At 35.3% G+C, this 20,782-nt stretch overlaps 1 protein-coding gene across 1 annotated transcript in view; it reads left to right on the top strand.

Annotated features, from left to right (window-relative positions):
- The window catches only part of SNTG1 (syntrophin gamma 1), a 378,060-nt gene that overhangs the window by 234,514 nt on the left and 122,764 nt on the right, over positions 1–20,782 (top strand). Inside the window, exons 7-8 of the mRNA XM_069099542.1 lie at positions 10,574–10,690; positions 14,618–14,689. Of these exons, the coding sequence (XP_068955643.1) occupies positions 10,574–10,690; positions 14,618–14,689 (189 nt within the window). The remainder of the gene's footprint in view (positions 1–10,573; positions 10,691–14,617; positions 14,690–20,782) is intronic.

Genomic DNA, 20,782 nt, shown 5'->3' on the forward strand with positions numbered 1-20,782 from the left:
AGTTTATTGACTAGGGTGTGATTTGGTTGAATTTGTGCTTTAGAGAAATCATTTTTGCAACTGAATGTAGTATGGATTGGATTGGGGAGAGATAAAGCAGGCAGGCTTACCACTAAGCTACTGCCTCCATACGTGGGGTGAAGAAAGCCCACACCAGACTGATGGCACTGTCAAGAGAGAGAAGAGGATAGATAAAGAGATGTTGCAAAGGCAAAAGACAAGCTTTGGCAAGAGACTGGATATGGAATGTAAGAGATAATGAGGAATAATTCCAGGTTGACTCTTAGGTTGCTAGCCTGAAAGACTAGGAGAAGGTTCAAATGGACTATGTGTACCCAACCTGTGCTAGAGCTTACCAAGCTTATATTGGACTCATTAGCCACAGTTGAACACACTGTACTCTGACCCCAACATAGTGATGTCTTTGATCCTCTTTGAGTATGATGGACAAACAACAACATTTGAAAACTGCCCTTTCTTCTTTTCAGGGCAACACCTAAGTGTTAGATTTTGCTTTCCAAAAGCTAAAGAATTAGACACTGATCATCTTTGACTTTATTTTTCCTCCTCTCATGGACATTGTGAGGTTCCCACTTTGTTTTTTGCTTCCGTGTCTTACTTAGATACATTTCTATGGGATGTCACTAGTGTCAATACTTTTAAATATTTCTGTTTCTCCAAAGTGGCTTCCAAAAAGAAGACATTGACTTTCATCTTCTGTTTAGCTCTTGTTCAATATTTGATTTTTTTTTTTCTTCAGAGAATCAATAAGGTCCCCTTCTGTTCTCAAAGCCACTGTTTCTTTGATATGGGATGAAGGATCATGCTTATCCACAATAAGCCGCTGGCATCTGAAATCAGTCTGGGTATCAGATGTGCTCTGCCTGCCTTTTCCTTCCTCTCCCACTGAAGTGGTTCAATTGAGTTCTTCAGTATTCCTTCCTTTTGTTTACTACCATATTGCTATGATATAGTGGGAGCTCTAGTATGGGTAACTTTTTAAATATAAATTCTGCTTATGCTCAAAGTTTCTTAAGTTTTATTCATTATCTTTAAGTACAAGGTTTCAGATATTTAGAGGATATCAAATTTGATAATAAATAAAAACTAAAAAATGTTAGCTTGGGACCAACTTATTCTTGTAGCTTCCTGAAATGTCAAAATTCCTTATATTGCAGAGGCAGCTAGGTGGTGCACTTGATAGAGCCTTGGGTCTGTAATCAATCGTTTATAGTCATGTCTGTTTTTTTTTTGTGACCCTATTTAGGGTTTTCTTAGAAAAGATACTGGCGTGGTTTACTATTTCTTCAGCTCATTTTACAGATGAGGAAACAGGGGCAAATAGGATTAAGTGACTTGCTTAGGGTCACACAGTAACATTTGAGGCTGGATTTGAGCTTATGAAGATAATTCCAAGCCCAGTGCTATATCCATTGTGCCACCTAGTTGCTGAAATTAATATGTAGTCAACTCTTAATTAATTGGGGGGTCAGTAATGTAGATAATGCACAACAGTACTTAAATCTAGTAATTTATATTTCAGTTGTATGATGCTTATGTTGTTTTTTTTTGGAATAGAATTATTTAATATAAAGATTATTGAATTGCTGAGTTAAATTGAAGATGTTTTTGCAATCTCTGGCATTCCCCTTTAACCACTTTGGTGCTATTCTGGCCTTCTAACAGAGCCCCAAAATAATCTACTTCCATTTTGGGATACCTAGCATTAGAGCCAATTCCTAGTACATTGAAGTGGACCCATCACTTTGGCAAACAATAAGAATCATCAAAGAAAAACCACAGAAATTTCTTTTCTTACTTTTGCACACACACTCAGGAAGGACACACTCAGGGCATCCTGTTTAACAATAGTACAGTCCAGGTAAAGTCAATTAAATGATCAGGGGGTGAGATTTCAGGAAGATATTTTTATTTTTATTTTTTTTTTGAGTAAGAGTTGTAGAAGTTTATTATTATGCTTCTATGAGAAGCGGGCAAGAGTCCTTTAGGGGACCTGCGAGTGAGAGGGGTACATGCTTTTACCTTTGTAGGGCTGCCATTGTCAGGGCTGACCAGAAGGGAGGAGCCTCAGTGCATAGACAAAGGTCAGAGCTGACCAAGAGGAGCATGTGAAGAGATAGTTTAGATAAGATTTAGGCCAGGCCAAAAGAGACAAAAAGCACGGATAAAGGAGGGTGTGGGCCAGGCCAGAGAAGAAATGAAGAGATTAAGTAAGAACAAAGGGGTCACAGGGTGTTGCCTAGGCAGAGTGTGGGATAGGGAGAAGGGGCAGATCTCAAGGATGGGAAAGGACAAATTGCAGTTACAACTGAACAGACTGGTTTTACAAGTTGGTTTCACAAATTGATCTAGACCCCAGGTACCCCATCATTCCCCCCTTAAACAGATGGGGCCAAAATTCATTTGGGGCAGGGGCGACGGATCTTGAACTGCTTCCAGCTGGGAAGGGATGTGAAGCTGCCCCTGCCTCTCAGGGTCCCATGGAAGATATTTTTAAATGGTTCAGATTCTTCAGTTGGGAAAGACTGAAAAAGGAAGAAAACTGTCTTCAAAATAATGAAGGGTTCAACCAAGAAAAACATAGGATTGTCTATAAAATTCTGATATATCAGAGCTATGGAGTGGGATGGGAGAGGAATTATCCACTGATTTTGAAAGAGGTAAATTAGGATAAATAGAACAAAATATTGCTTCACATGGTAGTTAAACTTAGGGGATTTTTTATTCCAAGAAGCAGCATAAACTAAAAATAGGAATAATTTCTGGAATCTTTTGAATAAATTCATGAATGGTGCTTCCATAATGGTTTATCAAGGGAAGCCAGGGATATTTTGTGAGTCTGTATTTAACATTGAGGTTGTGAAGAATGATGCTTTCATATAAAATACCTTGATTCCAATGCCAGAGCCTGAATACTGGCATAGATGGAACAGAGGTTTGATTTCAGAATGTCAATTCTTAAAATATCAGGAATTTCAACAATCGTCAAGACTGACACTAGCGGGATAAATGCTCATTTCCTTCCTAACCTCCCACTCTTTCTCAGACCAGGTGGCACAGCAGCACAAAGCTAATCAATGTTTATTGAGACTCTGCTATGCTTTGCACAGTGGGAGAGATTTGAAACCAGAAGAAAAAGTTCCTGCCCTGCAGCAATATATAATGTAATTATAGGTATAGACAGCATACAAAGCCATGTGAAATAGATAAAAATACACACAAAATTAAAGCACAAATGAAATACTACATATACATATAAAAAGCCTGGGGAATATATTTTTAAAGTATACTTTGTTCTTCTAGATCTATTTTCTGTGTGTGTGTATGTGTATATATATATATATATATATAAATGTATACAGAAACACACACACACACACACATTTATTTAGCCAAAGCAGTTTGATGAAGTGGAAAGAGATCTAAATTTGGAATCAAAGAACCTTTTTGGGAATCATAGTTCTTTGAGTTTCAATCTGTGATATTACTCTAGTCAACCTCTCTGGGCCTCAGTTCTTTCCTAAATAAAATGATAAGACTGGTGCAGATGATTTTTTAGGCTCTTCAAACTCTAATTCTATTGTGCTGAGGGCAGTGCTAACTTGAGCTATGATTTCTTCTTATAGGTAGTGTGTTAAAATATTTCTTTTCGGGGTGCCCAGGTAGCACAGCAAGTAAGAGCACAGGCCCCAGTGTCAGGGTGACCTGGGAATCGAATCCCGGGCTCAGACACTTAGCACCCACCCAGAAACACCTGGCCATGTAAACTTGAGCAAGTTACTTAACCCCAATTGCTTAGGAGCAGCAAGGTGGCTCAACGAGTAAGAAGACCAGCCCCAGTGTCAGGATGACCTGGGGATCGAATCCGGGCTCAGATACTTAGCACCATACCCAGAAATAACTGGCCATGTAGCCTTGAGCAAGTTACTTAACCCCAATTGCTTATTAAAAAAAAGAAAGTTTCTTTTCCAAAATATTCATCTATACATGAATTTAGTATATAGGATATATATACATATATATATATATATATAGTATACATAAATTTAGTATATAGGAAGGAAGGTGTCTGGTTCCTGTCAAAACTCATTTGTTCTTTTCTGAATTGAGGGAGCATGCTTATTAGTCATAGTTATATTATCTGTGATATGATAAAATTAGACACTGAGTCCCTGTACTAAATTTCTTTGCAATGCAAGTATAGGAAAAATGGAAGAGGTATAGTTTCTGCCCTTGAAGAGTTTACAGATTATTTGGAGGACCCAAAAATATGAAAACATGAAATAATATGAATGACTTCAATGCATGTACACATGATGTAAAATGAATACATATTATTGAATTACTAAATCAATACAAAGGAATGAATAGGCTTTGGTATCCTAGATTCAGGGGACTAATTTCAGAGACTGAAAAGCTGATCAGTCTCTTTTGCTCATTCTACATTTACTTGAAAAATTCCCTTAAAAAAATGGCTATGGGGCATCACCATGCTGCCGTTAAAAGTAAACTTTACTCTATCACAGTGATATCATTTTGGTCCTCTTTGAGAAGGATAACAATAAAAAAACTCAAAGACAAAATGTTAATATATAAACATGTATATATACAATATGTATGTGAATTATATACACATGTATTATTTCTGTACATATTTTGTTTAACTATATATGTTTCTCATATATAATATTTATATAATATGTGTCTTATTTAAGGTTAGAGCTTATTTAAATCTACTTGTTGCATACTGTCTCCTATATTAGGTTGTGATTTCCTTGAGAGCAGTAACTGTCTCTTGCACTCTTTTATAATCCCAGAATTTATTACAGTGCCTGACAGAAAATATGTTCTTAGGAAATACTTTTTGACTTAAAATATATAAAGCCTCCCTCATGGTATAGTTTATCAATATATTTTAGTTTTTCTTTATTTGTTTTTTACCTGTCTATGAAGATAGGCAAAGTAGACCTTGTAATTTAATTAGTGATGCAAAATGCACACATGAAATAGACTGAAAAATAACAATGTAGGCAGGCCTCCCATGTGTTAGAACCCTCATTCCACTTCCTCCTTGTGCCTTCACCCTAGTACAAACAAGTTCAAATCCATATCCCACCTGCTGATTATGCTGATGTCGAACTATGTTCACTGACTTCTCCCCTGCCACTCTTTCTTTTAACAAACATACGTCGAGCTCCTACTCTGTTAGGAGGAATTACATGCTTTCCTTATGCAGATACAAGGAACTCTAAAAACCATTACAATTGAATGTTTATTTTATTTCAGAATGCTAATATTGCTCCTAGGGGATTAGTGAAGCATCCAGTGTTGGTAACACCCCCCGCCCCTTGGTCTGCAGGAGACAATCGTCTGTCTAAGCATGGCCCTATAACACACTCGTCCTATGCTCAACATGGAATTAACTCCAAGGACCCATATTCACATACCCTCTTATTTCATTTTCAATGGCCTGTCTTTTTTTTTCCACCTTGTACATAGTCAACTGGTCTGTTATTTTCTCACATCTCTCACCCACTATTTCACTCAGTTCTATGAGCATCTCTACTTCATGCTAACACACCCAGGTCCTACTTCCCATATTCAATAATTAACTACTATATATATATTTAAAGCAATTGGGGTTAACTTGCTCGAAGTTACACAGCCAGTTATTTCTGGGTTTGGTGCTAAGTATCTGAGCCCGGATTCGATCCTAGGTCATCCTGACTCTGGGGGCCAGTGCTCTTACTCGCTGTGCCACCTGGCCGCCACAACTACAATATTTTTTCTGTTGATAGGACTCATCACCTGTAATGTAATGCCAAGGAAAGGCAACTTCCCAGGTTCAAAATACCAGCATAGGTGCTCTCTATTTTATTCAGTAACAAACCCAGAACAGAGAAGATCAAAACATGACATCATTCAAAATACAGCATTTACTAAGTGTGATTAAATAATCTCCAAGGACTACCCCACCCCAGGACTTTCCAATCATTCAATCAATTACAAAGTCCCTGTTCTAAATACTACTCCACCCCTAGGCTATACCTTCTTTTGGTCCACCACAAAACCCCTCTTCTCAAATGGAGATTATTTTCCAAACATAGGTAAAGTACCTTCATTTGTCAATCACAGAGCACAATAAGGTCAAAAGTTCCCCACCCCTAGGATCACAATTGAATCTACCCCAGAGTTACATCAAGTTTAAACACAGCACTTAATAACCAAATGGAGGTCTTTTCTTCATCTTGACATGAGGCAAGTTCTCAGCAATCTTAGTTCCTGGGGAGACAAGGCTTAGCAAGGCCATAAGATACATTGCCAGTCCCTTCATGAATTTATCCTCTGTCTGTAGAACAGTCCTAGAACCCCTGAACACATTAGCAAAGCCCTCTCCCAGGATTTCTGTAAACATACAACAAGAAAATCCTTCTTCAGGGCTTCTGAACCAACAGAAAGGCTCCCAGACCCCTGCAACAACAGCACTGTCCTTCACCAGTGGACAGTATTCATTCTGTCTGCCGGACAGTCTCCAGACCCCTGCAACAACAGTACTGTCCCTCACCAGTGGACAGTATTCACTCTCTGTCTGCAGGACAGTCTCAGGCCTTCTTAACCAAATGCCAGGTTCCAGGACTTCTTCAACAGGACAGTCTTTCACCAGTGGACAAATCTGGCAAAATAACATCAAAACAGACAGACAAAGTACCAGCAAAACAGCCATGTCTTCTCAGTCCTTGGCAGCTCAGGGGGCAGGTCTCAAAAGTCCAGGGCAATTCAAAGCGGCCACCAGCAATCTCTTAGTCTCTCTCTCTCCACGAGGTGCTGCTTCCAAAAAGAACTTCCGCCTCTCTCTTGTCTCTCCAAATCTACATCACCAGCTCCTCCCACTTCAGGACTTTCTTTTCACATCAACAAGCCCATCCCACAGGTGGGATTAACAAACTCTGGGTTTTAATACAATCAATTTGAAAACCAAGCCAATACAGGGGAATCTTTAATTGCCATTACTATCACATCACCAGATAACCTTACCTAACCAAATAGTATCTTAGAGTTTTTTGGCATAATTAAGAGAATTGCCTGTAGTAGTTCCAGTGTTGAAGCTTTTTTTATAAAGTTCTCTTTTCATGACCCATTATTTCAGATCATTTTTTATCATCCAGCTGTGTTCCCCATTCTTCCGTGAATCCCTCTTTCTCACTCTTTCATTCTTCTACTGAGATCATCCTAAAATAGGAGCATCACACCAATGCCCTATGTCTAAATAGACTCCCTCTAACCACCATAGTCATCATAAAATTCAGAAATATTACATATATAACCTTCCTATATAGGAAATTTAAATAGTTTGAACTTGTTTAGTTCTTAATGATTTCTCGTTTAAACTTACTTAAAAAAAATATTTCTTGAGTCTTGTGTTCAAATGTTAAATTTTCTATTCAGCTCTGATTTTTTCATCAGGAAGTCTGGAAGTTCTCTGTTTGATTAAATATCCATTTTCCCCCTGTGGGATTATACTCAGTTTTTTTCTGGGCAAGTTATTATTAGTTACAATCCTATTTTTGTTTTTTTGCCTTCTGGAGTAGCATGTTACAAACCGCTTGTTCCTTTAGAGTTGTAGCTATTTAATCTTGCATGATATTGACTGTGCCTCAAAGGTAACTGAATTATTTCATTCTTTTTCTTTGCAACATTTTCTCATTTATGTAGGAATTCTGGATTTTGACCATAATATTAGTAGGAGTTTTCATTCTGAGATTTCTTTGAAGAGCTAATGGGTAGCTTCTTTCATTTTTTTTTTTTTTACTTTGCCCTCTGTTTCTAAGATATATAGAATGTTTTTCTTGAAAATTCCTTAAAATGTGATGTCTAGATTCTTTTCTTTTATGATTTTTAGGTAGTCAAATGATTCTCAAATTATCTTTCCTTTTTCTATTTCCATGTCTTTTGAGATATTTCACACTCTCTTCTATTTTTTTTTCAGCCTTTTGGCTTTGTTTTATTGTTTCTTGATGTCTTATACAATTATTAGTTTCTGTTTGGATGATTCTAATTCTAATTCTAAAAGGATATACTTTCTTTGGTATTGTTTGTACCTTTTTTTTTAACCATGCTGTTTACTTTTCATAGTTTTCTGGCATTACTTCTTAGTTTTTTTTTCCAATTTATGTGCCACCATTCTTATTTGTTTTTGTTGTTTTTTAAAACAATTTTTGCTCTTTTTATCTCAACCTTCTTATATCTATCTTCTACTCTTCTAGGAATTTTGTTGGTCTTGTGTACAATTGTCATTTTCCTTTGAAGCTTTGCTTGTAGATATTATCAGATCATAGTCTTCTGGTTTTTTTTTTGGCTTGAGCTTCCTTGTAACCATAGTAGTTTTGTGGTCAGGCTCTTTTTTTGTTTATTCATGTTTGTAGTCCAATTCTTGACTTTGGAATTTATGTTAGTATTGGCCTCTGCTCACTTTGGTGATTGAGAGGTTGACCAGCCTGAGCTTCTGTCCTGTTTTTTATATCCTTTTGCTGCTTTCATTCCTCAGCCTGGGGACTTGTAGGTATTTGTACTTCCAAAGTGAGAGAGGGAGAGGTCTATTTACTGACCTTCTATTCTGAAAATTCCTTACCTATTTTGTGTTTCTTGACTTGAGTATGGTTCACTTTTTATAGATTGCTGGTGAATTTAGTCACAGTTACCTTGCTGAAAGGTTCTATGGGTTCAGAATGACTGAACTGCTGTCTACACCTCAGTTTTCTCCTCCTGTCCTGGTTTATTGCACTATAGGCTTATGTGTGGGGCTAAAGTGAATCCTCACTCTTTTCTTGGGCTCAGAGTCATAGTAACTTTGTTTTTCTATAATTTGATCATGCTCCTTGCTCAGCTAGAGCCTCTCTCTGTTCCCTCAATACTATGCCAACTTTCTCATCCTGGAATTATAACCCATAACTGGGAGAAAGTCGCCAGTGTCACTCACCTGTTTTTATGCTCCTGGCCAGCGAGAAACGTGGTATCTACAGATCGCTTTTTCTGTCTTTTTAAGCTGCCCTGAGCTGGAAAGAAAATAAAAAGACTCATTGACTTTTTCTTGGCTTTCCACATCAGATTTAGGTCTGGTACTCTATCAATTTTTGTAGTGGAGGATATGAAGGAGTTAAGGTAAAATTGCTAACTGTCACTCTGCCATCTTAACTCTGCCTCTCTTCCTCATGTTTCATCTTTTGTGCAATTATCTGTGCCCCTCCAAAATCAGCCCAGCAATTCTCCAGTATAGTGAGACTGCAACTGGGTTGGAGTTCAGAATTGAATTTCTTTCAGTTTGAATTACAAACTACTTGAAGGAATGCAAATTTTGGATAAGAATCCCCTTGAACATGAAGACATCACAGAATACCCAATTTTTATTTCTTTTATCAGAGTGGTGGCATGATCCATTTGGCCCATGGATTAATGATATACATGAGTATCCTTCCATGTGATTTGTAGACTGCTCAGTTCCACCTACGTCTTATGCAACATAAAACTACTCAATGAGTCCTTGTTAATTTATGTATTGGATAGTTAGAATGTGCTGGCTTCTCTGTGGCAGTTAATACTAATAATAATAAATCAGTAAACATTTATTAAGTGCTTAGTATGCCCCAGGCATTATGCTAAGCAGTGGTGTTATGGAAAGGAGCAAAAATATAAATATAGTTTCTGCCTTCAAAGAGTTTACATACTACATATCATAACTGACATTATTACATCACTTTCTAGTTTAGAAAGCTTTATACAAACAATTCATAGTTGTCATATGGAGAGAAAAAAAGAGTTGTTTGTGTTTAGTTATTTCATTGACAGAAACAGATCAATATTATTTTAAGAAGCAAGATATTATAGTGTAGAGGAAACTGGTCTTGAAGTTAGGACAACCCAGTTTTAAGTTTCACCTCTGATCCATAGTGGCTCTTTGACTCTGGACAAGTTACTTAACTTTTCAGTTCTCTAGGCAAAATTTAAGACTATAAGTTGAAGATAAAATGCCAAAAGTAGAGTTTCCACATCTGGGAGTTCATTGTACCAATGAAATTAATCTCAGACTTTATCTTTATTTTTGACTAAGTTTAAGAACAGTAAGTATTGTAGTAGTTTCCAATCTTATATAAGGAAAATCATTATATATTTGAGTATCTCATGTCCAGACTGAGATAAGGGAGGCTATTAGCTTCCGATGGAAAAGAGAGAAAGGTAATAAAGAAAACCTCAGGGAAGGAGACCATATGTAACCAGCCTTCATTTTATTTATTTCATTTTACTTCTAGGAATTCTCAAACCAGTCTGCTCTTGGATATAAAATGTTTGAAAATATTGGTTTACATTCTTATTTTGATGATAGCCACTCTTCTAATGTTCAAAGGAAAAATAATTTCCAACATGTGGCTATTTTATCATTGTAATTGAGAATGATTAGTTAAAAAAATTAGAAATACTTTGCCATATTTGTGTAACAAAGACTCTAATCAGGATAAATTCATGTGACATTAGTGAACATTATTGATTTTCCTGTCAGATAGTGTACATGGGCTGGACTGAAGAACGAGAACAAGATTCCCTTCAAGATCGGAAGTACACACCAAAGTTTTTAGCACTGAGAGGCTCTTCTCTTTATAAATTTCTGGCACCTCCAGTAAGTATATTTCATCACATTTTCATTTTTACTAAATTTTTTTTCTACCTAACATACATAAATGGATCCATATTAACCTTATTTCTATTATTAAGTATAGATGAGAACCATTGTAGAGTAGCCTAAGAAAAATTGGCCTTAGAAGAAGGGTAGAATTAGATGTCTGCCCTGCTTTTGAGACATCCTAGCTGTGGAGCCATCAACAAGACTCTTAATCTGTCAATGCTTCAGGTAATTCTCTAAGACCCTAATTTAGAGAAGACTTGCCATGCTCCATTGGTGGAATCCCGTGGGCCTTAGGATTCTCCCAAAATAATGAAATCATAGATCCAGAATATAAAGAAAGAGGTATATGAGGAATAACTGAATGAATTGGCCATGTTTAACCTGGAGATTAGAAGACTCAGAAAAATAGCTCTTGTGAAGTATCTGAAAGCCCATCACATAGAGGATAGATTAAACATCTGTTCTTTGGCTCCAGAGGCCAAAATCAAGAACAGTGAAAGGGATGAAAGTTGCAAAGAGGTAACTATAGGCTTGATGTCACGAAAAGTTATCTAACAGAGCTGTCCAAAAGCATGACAGGTTACTCAGATAAGTGGTAGTTTCCCTGCCCTTGTTGGTCTTCAGTCAAAGGGTGGATAGTCACATGCTGGGTATGATAAAATCGTGATTCTTTTCTTGTATGGTTTGAATTAGGCATCTACTGACCTCTTTTCCAAAACTCAAAGTCTATGATTTGGTGAAAGCAGGAAAGAAAACAAGAAAGAAAAGGGAAAGGAAGGAAAGAGAAAAAGAACAAGAAAAAGAAGGAAAGGAAAGTAGAGAGAGAGAGAGTGCAACTGACTATGATGTGGGGAGGGAAAAAAGAAAAAAGAAAGAATTTCCATGATAACTTTATTACATATTCAAAAGGAATAGCAAATTGTACATAATGGATTTGCAGTTCAATCATCTTATTATTATATTATGTTATGAAAATGCTTGTTTTATTATATACATTAAAAATAAAATAAATATTTTTAAAGGAAAAACATAACTAAATATAAATAAAATAATTTAAATAAAGAGTCCAAAAATCTGCCCTAAAGACCTTTCAGCAGAGGATTGAATCATCCACAATATTTTTTCTTAACTTTGGTAACCCATGAAGTATCTTAAACTACTATTTTTCACAGTGAAAACTTTAGAAACAATGATAATGATCAACCTATCACCTCAGGATTTGGTTATAGTCACTGACCTAAGGAGAAGCTACCAGAGTAAGATCATCTATTAATGTTGTGTCTCAACATTACAAAGAAGAGTGTATGGAGGGAGGACGAAAGGAAGTGCTTGCGCTGATTTTATTAGCTCGGTTTCTGGTAAATGAGTACATTTACAAATAATTTGTGCCAGAGGAGAATTTTAAGGGGATTTACCAAATTAGCTTGAGAGTACAAAGCTGAGGCAATAAGAAACAGATAGAATAAGAAATGTTTAAAAAAAAGAATAAGAAAACAAGTATTTTATTTTAATGGATAAATTTCCCTAGAAATAGTATAGATCAAAGTTTAACAATCACTGGTTAGTCAGCCAGAAAATAACTTCCTTATTTGCATTATATAATAGAACTTATTTTGAATATTAATTACTTTCCATACCCAGTTAAACCGTATACTTGTCTACCAAATTGAAAATATCAAATAAGTCTTATATTTTAATTTGCATTTAAAGTACATCTGTTGTTATTAGTTAACCAAACAAAGGATTTCTACAACAGACAGCATATCCTATCTAACAAGGGCCATCTCAGCATCAGCAAAATTCACTGCCCTGCTTACTTGATTTCTGAAGGCATTGGGCATCCATTGGATTTGGGAGGGCCAAATGAACAGGCATCTCCTGGCATAGTTCTTATAGCTATTCACCCTCACCTTTTCCCTTCCCGTTTCTGCTGTTGAGGGGCTAGGGAAAGGAGAGACTTTAACCTGCTGTTATAAAGTTGAAACATGTATCCTTTGTGGAAAGAAGATTGTTATAGTCAAAGCATTTGATATCCATGCGTTATGGTTACCTACTATAGTATTATCCACATAATACCATACTTTAGGTCAATTATGAGTTAAATAAGCTTTTTCTAGGCCATCCTAGAAACCAACTACCATCAAAATACTATTTCAAAGAGAAATTATAAGTTAGACCCTTCCAATAATAGAATCTGAGTTAGCTATAACTTCAATAGCCTTCTCTGAGCCCTAAAGAAGGAATAGAAAATGAATTTAGACCCCTTGACCAATCCCCAGGCTACTAAACTTATGATCATATAAGATGTAAAGTATTTCTTCATATAAGGTAATTCTTTTCAAATTATTAGTGTACTAATGATGACACAGTAAAAAAAAAAACTATTGATTTTCATGAATTAAATATTTTTGACTCCTTGGCAGAAATAGTTTTATTATGTAGAGAAAGCTCTATGTATGTTCACTTCATGATGAACTCCTCTATAACTACTTGCTGTGTTTACCAGGGAAAGAAGTAAAGAAGGAAGGAGGTGGGAGAGAAGGAGAAAGAAAAGAAAGAGAGAGGGAACAAAAGGAAGAAAACTAAAATTTCACAGAGGATTTGGGAAACATCTTTTTTGCTTCTGAAGTACTTAGGAAAATTTAATACCTTCCAAATATGCTTTAAAATATGTAGATAACATGCCCTAAATCACTACTGCTAGAGAAATGTATGTTAAAACACTGAGATACCACCTCATCCTTATCAAATTGGCTAACCTGACAGAAAAGAAATATGACAAATGCTAGAGGGAATGTGGGAAAATTGGGACACCAATGTACCTTCGATGTAGTTGTAAATTGCTCTAAGCATTCTGGAGAACAATTTGGAACTATACCCAAAGGCTATAAAATTGTGTATACCCTTTTACCCAGAAATACTATTACCAGATCTGTATCACAAACAGATGAAAGAAAAGGGGGAAAGGACCACTTTGTACAAAAAAAAATACTTATAACAGTTATTTTTTATGGTGGCAAAGAATTGGAAATCAAGGGGATGTACATTAATTGAGGAATAACTGAACAACTTGTGGTATATGATTGTGATGGAATCCTATTGTATTATTTTTAAAAAATGATGAACAGTATGCTTTCAGAAAAATCCTTAAAAGACTTCTATGAACTGATGTGAAGTGAGCTGAACTAGGAGAACATTGTACACAGTAACAACAATATTGTACAGATGATCAACTGTGAAAGAATTCACTGTTCTAATTAAGACAATGATCCAAGATAATTGCAAAGGACTCATGATGAAAACTTCCAGCCACCTCCAGGGAGAGAGAACTGATAAATTCTGACTGCACATTTAAGCATACCTTTTTTGTTTAATTAATTTATTTTTATTGGGGTGTGTGTGTGTGTGTGTGTGTCTTTATTTTTTGCAACATGACTAGCCTGTAAATATGTTTTGCATGACTTCACATGTAAAATCCAGATCAAATTTCTTGCCTTCTCAAAGGAAATTGGGAGAAATTTGAAGGGAGGGAGAGATTTGGAACTAATTTTTTTTAATGATTTTTAATCTTTACATGTAACTGGGAAGTATTTAACAAAATGAATAAAAAATATTTTTAAATCAACAAAGAATGAAACAAAATATACAGATACATTAGACCTTTTGCCCATGGTAAATGATACAGTATTTTTTGAAGGTGTGGGAATGGGAATGGAGAAGGAAAAAGTAGTAATTAAAGAAACAAAGACTTTAACATACTGAATTCTGTAAGCATATTTGTAGAAAGGCAAGACAAAGTTTATTTATGAAAGTCTCTATGAAGAAACATTTTATGGTTTGTGGAGAGAAGATTCAAGGAATTAAAAATGAATTCTATTTCTAACTATTATGATATTAACATATAATTTTCTCATTTTTAAGGTAACCACTTGGGATTGGACACGAGCCGAAAAAACATTCTCAGTTTATGAGATTATGTTTAAAATCTTCAAGGTATGAAAAATAAATGTAACATTACTTTTTTAATGTTAGCAGTATGAGTATGTATTGAGTACCAAGATTTTCTTTACCATTATAGGTAGAACATAAATAAGATAAAAAAAAAAACAATGAACTTGACCTTAAGAGAAATGATTGCTGAATGGACATTCCCAACTCTATATTTTATTATAATCACTGATGGACCAGAACAGTGTTTATTGAACTATTTATAGTGGAGTTACTTTGCAGAAAGTTCCTGAAAAGAAACTTGGGCTATTAAATTGCTAGTTTTGTTTTTGGAGTGGGGAGAAACTGGAGGCAAGGAGGCCATTAGAAGACTACAATACTCTAAGTAAGAGAGATTAAGAAGCTGAACTAGTATGTTAACTGTGTAAATGGAAAAAAAGAAAATGTTTACAAGAGATTCTATGAGGGTAGACTCTACCAAAGCAGAAAGAAATATGTGTCAAAATGAATAGAAGCAAGCAGAATGTCCTAGGTATGTCAAAATCCCCCATTTTTCAACCAGTTACTCAGCTGAGCATCTTACAGCCTCTAGTAACAATATATGTTGAAGTCCAACAATAAAATATGATATCATTGAGTGCATGGATTGTTTCATTTTTATCTGTATAATTAACTAGAATAGCATGGGAGACATAGTAGGCACATAAAAATTGATTAGGATTGCTATTTTCAGGGGTGGCTAAGTGGTTCAGTGAATAGAGCACCGGCCCTGGAGTTAAGAGGACCTGAGCTCAAATCTGACCTCAAATGCTTAACACACATACACGCACACACACAACTATCCATGTGATCCTGGGCAAGTCATTTAACCCCAATTACCCTACAAAAAAAAAAGGATTACTGTTTTCCCCTGCTTTAACCAAGGACCTTTACATAACAATCCATGTGAATAAGAACGTAATTTAAAAAACAATTTAAAACAGAAAAATACATCAGCAAGCATTCATAAGGTGTTAAGCATTTGAAGGGGTGGCTATGTGGCTCAGTGAATAGAGCACCTACCCTGGAGTCAGAAGGATGTTAGTTCAAATACGGACCCCAGACACTTAACACAAAAACTAGCCATGTGACCTTGGGCAAGTCACTTAACCCCAGCTGCACTCCAAAAAGCAAAAAAAAGGGGGGATTTGAATTATTTAGTTTAAATCAATTAATTTAATTAATTAATATTTTTTAATTCTACCGAAACGTATATGCTATATTCCTTCACATTTTAAGTTAAAGTAGTTTCCTTATAACAACTATGTGATATGCATAATGAGAATATTACTCTCTCATTGTACAGGTAAGCAAATCGAATCTCAGGATGTTATATGAATTGCCCACAGTCACACAGCTAGGAAAATGTCAGAGTAGGAATTGGGATGCACCTCTTTCCTAATTACAAGCTCAGTCTTCTTTTTGCCACATTAATATAATTCCATATTTCACTCCAATATAAAGTAAATGACATTTGTCCTTTTGAGCAAACTATTCACTGTAGTTTTAACTCCTTATGTTATAAAAAATAGATTCTTATAATAGGCTAGAACTAAATGGTCCAAAATTGTTGAAAAAACAAAGTTACTACAATCTATTTTAAAGGGGTGGAGGAAGTAAAACAATTAAAATAGAACTAAAAGTTTTGACAAATACTCTGAAACAAAGGGTTCTTTGATAGCTACAGCATTGCCATGGTTTGAAAAATTAGAGGAAGAAGACATTTGGAAGCACTGTAACTTATTTTTCAGAAATGTATTTTCTATGAAAATTAACTTTGATCCAAATATAATGGTAATATTAATAGCTAATATTTGTATAGTGCCTTAAGCTTTGCAAAATTCTTTCTCACAATCACTTGTGAATTAGATAGTCTTATTAACCCCATTTTACGGGTGGAAAAACTGTGGTTGAGCTAGGTTAAGTGATTTGTCCAGGGTCAAACAGCTGGCAAGTATTTGAGACAGGTATCAGTTCTGGTCTTCCTCATTCTAATCTAGCACTTTAGTTATTATACCACCTACCTCAAAAATATAATGTTTTGGAAAACATAACATATGATGAAACTAAATATTATTTCATAAACACTATTTATGAAAGAGGATACTATAGTCATTATGAAGACTCACATTAAGGGCAGTACCTGTGTGTGTGTGTGTAAGTTAAATAACTAAATCCAAATGTTTTCCATGAATTTCTGAGTATATGAAAATGTGCCTCCATAAGGATATTGTAAAATAGTTTTGAACTCTAGAGAATGTATCATTATTTAGAATGAATAAAATTGCTTATCATTAAGGCTTTTAAATCATTTAACAAATTTATAACTTTTCAATTATTTTTCATCTGATAAAACTAAGATAAATCAGTTATCTTTTTTGTTTGTTTGCTTTAGTTTGTTTGCTCACTTTTTCATATTGTCATGTTGGCTCAGAGATATGACCAGATATCCCATTTCTGAAAGTGGCCAAAAAAAATTATTTACCTATCCATGGCAATGATAAAAGGATGGAGACCCCGTCCTGGATAGGTTTAGCATCCCTCCATTAAGCATTATGTGCCATAAACATTTTCATAGTTCCATAACTTTATTTTGAAACTATTTACATTTTCAGACTTGGAGTAATGAGTTCCATAAGTTTAATGCCCACTGTCTAAAGTAATGCTTCCTTTCATCAACTCTAAAATCAGGGTACTTGTAAGTTTCAAGTTTTCCTAATTCTATCTATTGTGTGAATCTTTATGGAATGAGTCTTGTACTCAGATTTCCAAACTGTACATTATTTAGAATATACCCTTTCTTAGTTGTTACCTGTCCAGATTCAAAAGTCCCTATCTTTTCAGTTTTTCTTTGCATGCTCAGTGTCCATTCCCTTGATCACTCTTGTTGTTTTTCTTTGAACCTCTTTCACCTCTATTATATCTATTTTAAGGAGTGGTGATCACAATGGAACTGCATTTGATATATAACACTTGTTATGGAAATACAGTTTTTAAAAAGATCAGGAAATGTGTTCTATGTATGTTTTCCCATCATCATTCTGGAAAATGGCAAAAAAAATTATTTTTGGTTTGAGGGTTTTAACAATAAATTAAAACAATATCTTCAAGAAATATTTCAGCATGACTCCTCAACCCCTTTATAGTATCATAAATGGCTATCTTAAAGCTTGTCATTCCATAAATGTAGTTTGGAATTCTTTCCCCTGTAAACTCATTTCTGTTCACATGTGCATGGAAAATATCATCTGCAAGGGATTGGGCGGGGAGGGGGAGGCTGCAGAAGATGAGGGATGGTTCATTTTATGTTCAGATCATTTTATAAGATTTTATTGCCCTTTGACCCCATCAATTTTTCATTTTACCCTATAGTAAAATTTTGTTTTCCCTGCAGATGTGAAGATTTTAATATCAAATATCTCATTTATTCAAATATTAACAAGTCTACTCCCAAAGGGGAATCTTTGTGTTCTGATTTTTTCATTCAAAGAAGCCCACTTTTTCCTTCCTCTAATTTCCAGACTACACATCAATTTCTTATCCATGATAAAGCACCTTCGATCAAATGGTGCATCACTTTTATTTTGAAATGTCATGTCCTACAGAGTCGTCTATATTCTGGGCTATTAACTAAAAAGGTGAGAAGTTGGATTTTCAGTGACAAAATTTTGAATTTGAACAAAAGAAAGTTGATGTGATTGAACATGGGGTTTCTTTTTTATTTCATTTTCTCTTTCAATTAACAAGTATCTATTTTTCTCTCTCACCCCCCCAATTTAAAAGAAAAATAAAACCCATGTCCCAAATATGCATAATCAAGGAAAACAAACTCCCACATGTCCACATTCAAACATGTATGTTCTATTATGTGTCTTGAATCAATCTCCTCAATTTCCTCAGATGAGTAGCATGAACCATTTAAGTCCTCTGGAATTATGGTTATTTATTGCATTAACTAGTCATCTCAAGTTTTTTAAGGTTGTTAGTCTGTATAATGTTATTATATAATTATTTCCATGCTTCTGCTCAGTTTATTTTGCAGCAACCTATATACATCTTCTAAGGTTTCTCTGAATCCATCCCTTTTCTCATTTTCTTTTTTTTCTTCACTTTTTGGAGGGGGGAGGGCAAGGCAATTGGGGTTAAGTGACTTGCCCAAGTGACTTACTCACATGGCTAGTGTTAAGATTTGAATGCAGGTCCTCCTGACTCCAGGGCTGGTGCTCTATTCACTGTGCCACCTAGCCACCCCCCTTTTCTCATTTATTATGGTACTATCTTATTCCCTTTCTTTCACAAACAATAATTTATCTAACCATTTCCCAACTGATGAGCATGCTCATAGTTACCAGTTTTTTGACACCACAAAAGAGCTTCTATAAATATTTTCATTTGTATGAATTTTTTTCTTTTCTTTTTTATCCTTTTGGGTTATAGACAGGCTGTGTCAAAAGTTAGAGAGGGTTTGAAGAAATATACTTATTGATGAGTTATTTGTAGACCTGTGAAATGGTATGTCTATTCTGTACTCTGTGCATAGTGTTTCCAAATCACTACAACTTAGGACAGTGTTACATAAGATTTGACAATGTGACTATTGAAAAGATTTTTTTCCTCAAATAAATGGCATTTCATCAAAGTGTTCCAAGGTATGGTCATACCCTCAAGGTACTGAACCAAGTCAGTGTAAAACTAGAAATATAAAAATAATAGGTATTCAGGCCTGATTATAAAGTAAAGTACTAACATTTAAAAGAAAACACCTTCATACTTAGAGCTATTTATTTATTTATTTGCTTTTTGGAGGGCAATTGGGGTTAAGTGACTTGCCCAAGGTCACAAGGCTAGTTTTTGTGTTAAGTGTCTGAGTCCAGACTTGAACTCATGTTCTCCTGACTCCAGGGCTGGTGTTCTATTCACTGCAACACCTAGCTGTCCCAATAATTAGAGCTATTTAAAAATAGAATGAGATACCTAGGAATAAATGGGCTTCCCTCCCATTAGGGATCTCTTAAGTTTAGTGTGAATCTTGCCTTGTTAAGAATATTTCAAAAAATATTTTGATTCAAGAACAAAGTGGACTAGGACACATGGATTGAGATATATTAACAACTCAAAATTATTTTTTTTTGGCCAGGGAGGAAACCTGTGGCCTCGAGGCTACACAAATATGGCCCTTTGAATCCAAACTTAACAGAACTAATCCTTTTATTAGATCCTTTAAAAATCAGACAAATCAAATAACAATCAAATATTTATTCATTTATCAAGAAGAAAATCGCTTTGTGAGATGCCTTTCCACCAAACTTAAGTTATCAGGGATGATTAGGAGTCATTGGCAAAAGCATTTTAATAAATTTTTGTAGTTGCTAAAAATGAGAAGAAAGAAACAATACAATCTGCTCGATAAAATATGGGCTAAAATCCTGATAGAAATAAGGATAGGGATAGAGACCTTTGATTTCTTTGGGATAGGGAACTCCCAGATTCGAAATCTACCTCCTCTAATACAGATTTATACCTTCTCTAACTTATTTTCCTAGAGAATTGGGTAGGGCAGTTGTTGTTGTCCAGTTGTTTTTCAATCATGTCTGACTCATTGTGATCCCATGTTGGGTTTTCTTGGCAAAGACATTGGAGTTGTTTGCCATTTCTTTCTCCAGATCATTTAACAGAAGAGGAAACTGAGGCAAACAGGGTTAAGTGACTTGCCCGAGGTCAGCTAGTAAGTATATGAAGTCAGATTTGAACTCAGAAAGAAGAATCTTCCTGATTTTAGGCCCAACACTTTATTCATTCTGCCACCTAACTGCCCTTGTCTAGGTCAAATAGAAAAGCTAAGTGACTAGTCCAGGGTGATATAGCTATATATGCTTCAGGAACAGGACTTGAATATAGGTCTTGTCTCCATCCCAGCTCTCAGTCCAGTGTGCCATACTTTGTGGCAGCTCACATTTATATAACATCTCAGAATTTGCAAACCACTTCCCTCATAATAACCCGGTATATTGAGAAAAATATTATAATTATATAATATATCTTAATAGATATGTTAACAAAATCTCAAAGATCTTAAATGACTATCCTGTGGTCCAACTA

This window comes from Petaurus breviceps, unplaced genomic scaffold, assembly GCF_028583685.1.
Source record: "Petaurus breviceps papuanus isolate PSGF00001 unplaced genomic scaffold, PetGlider_PUasm1.0 38, whole genome shotgun sequence".
In the NCBI taxonomy this organism is placed as follows: Eukaryota; Metazoa; Chordata; class Mammalia; order Diprotodontia; family Petauridae; genus Petaurus; species Petaurus breviceps.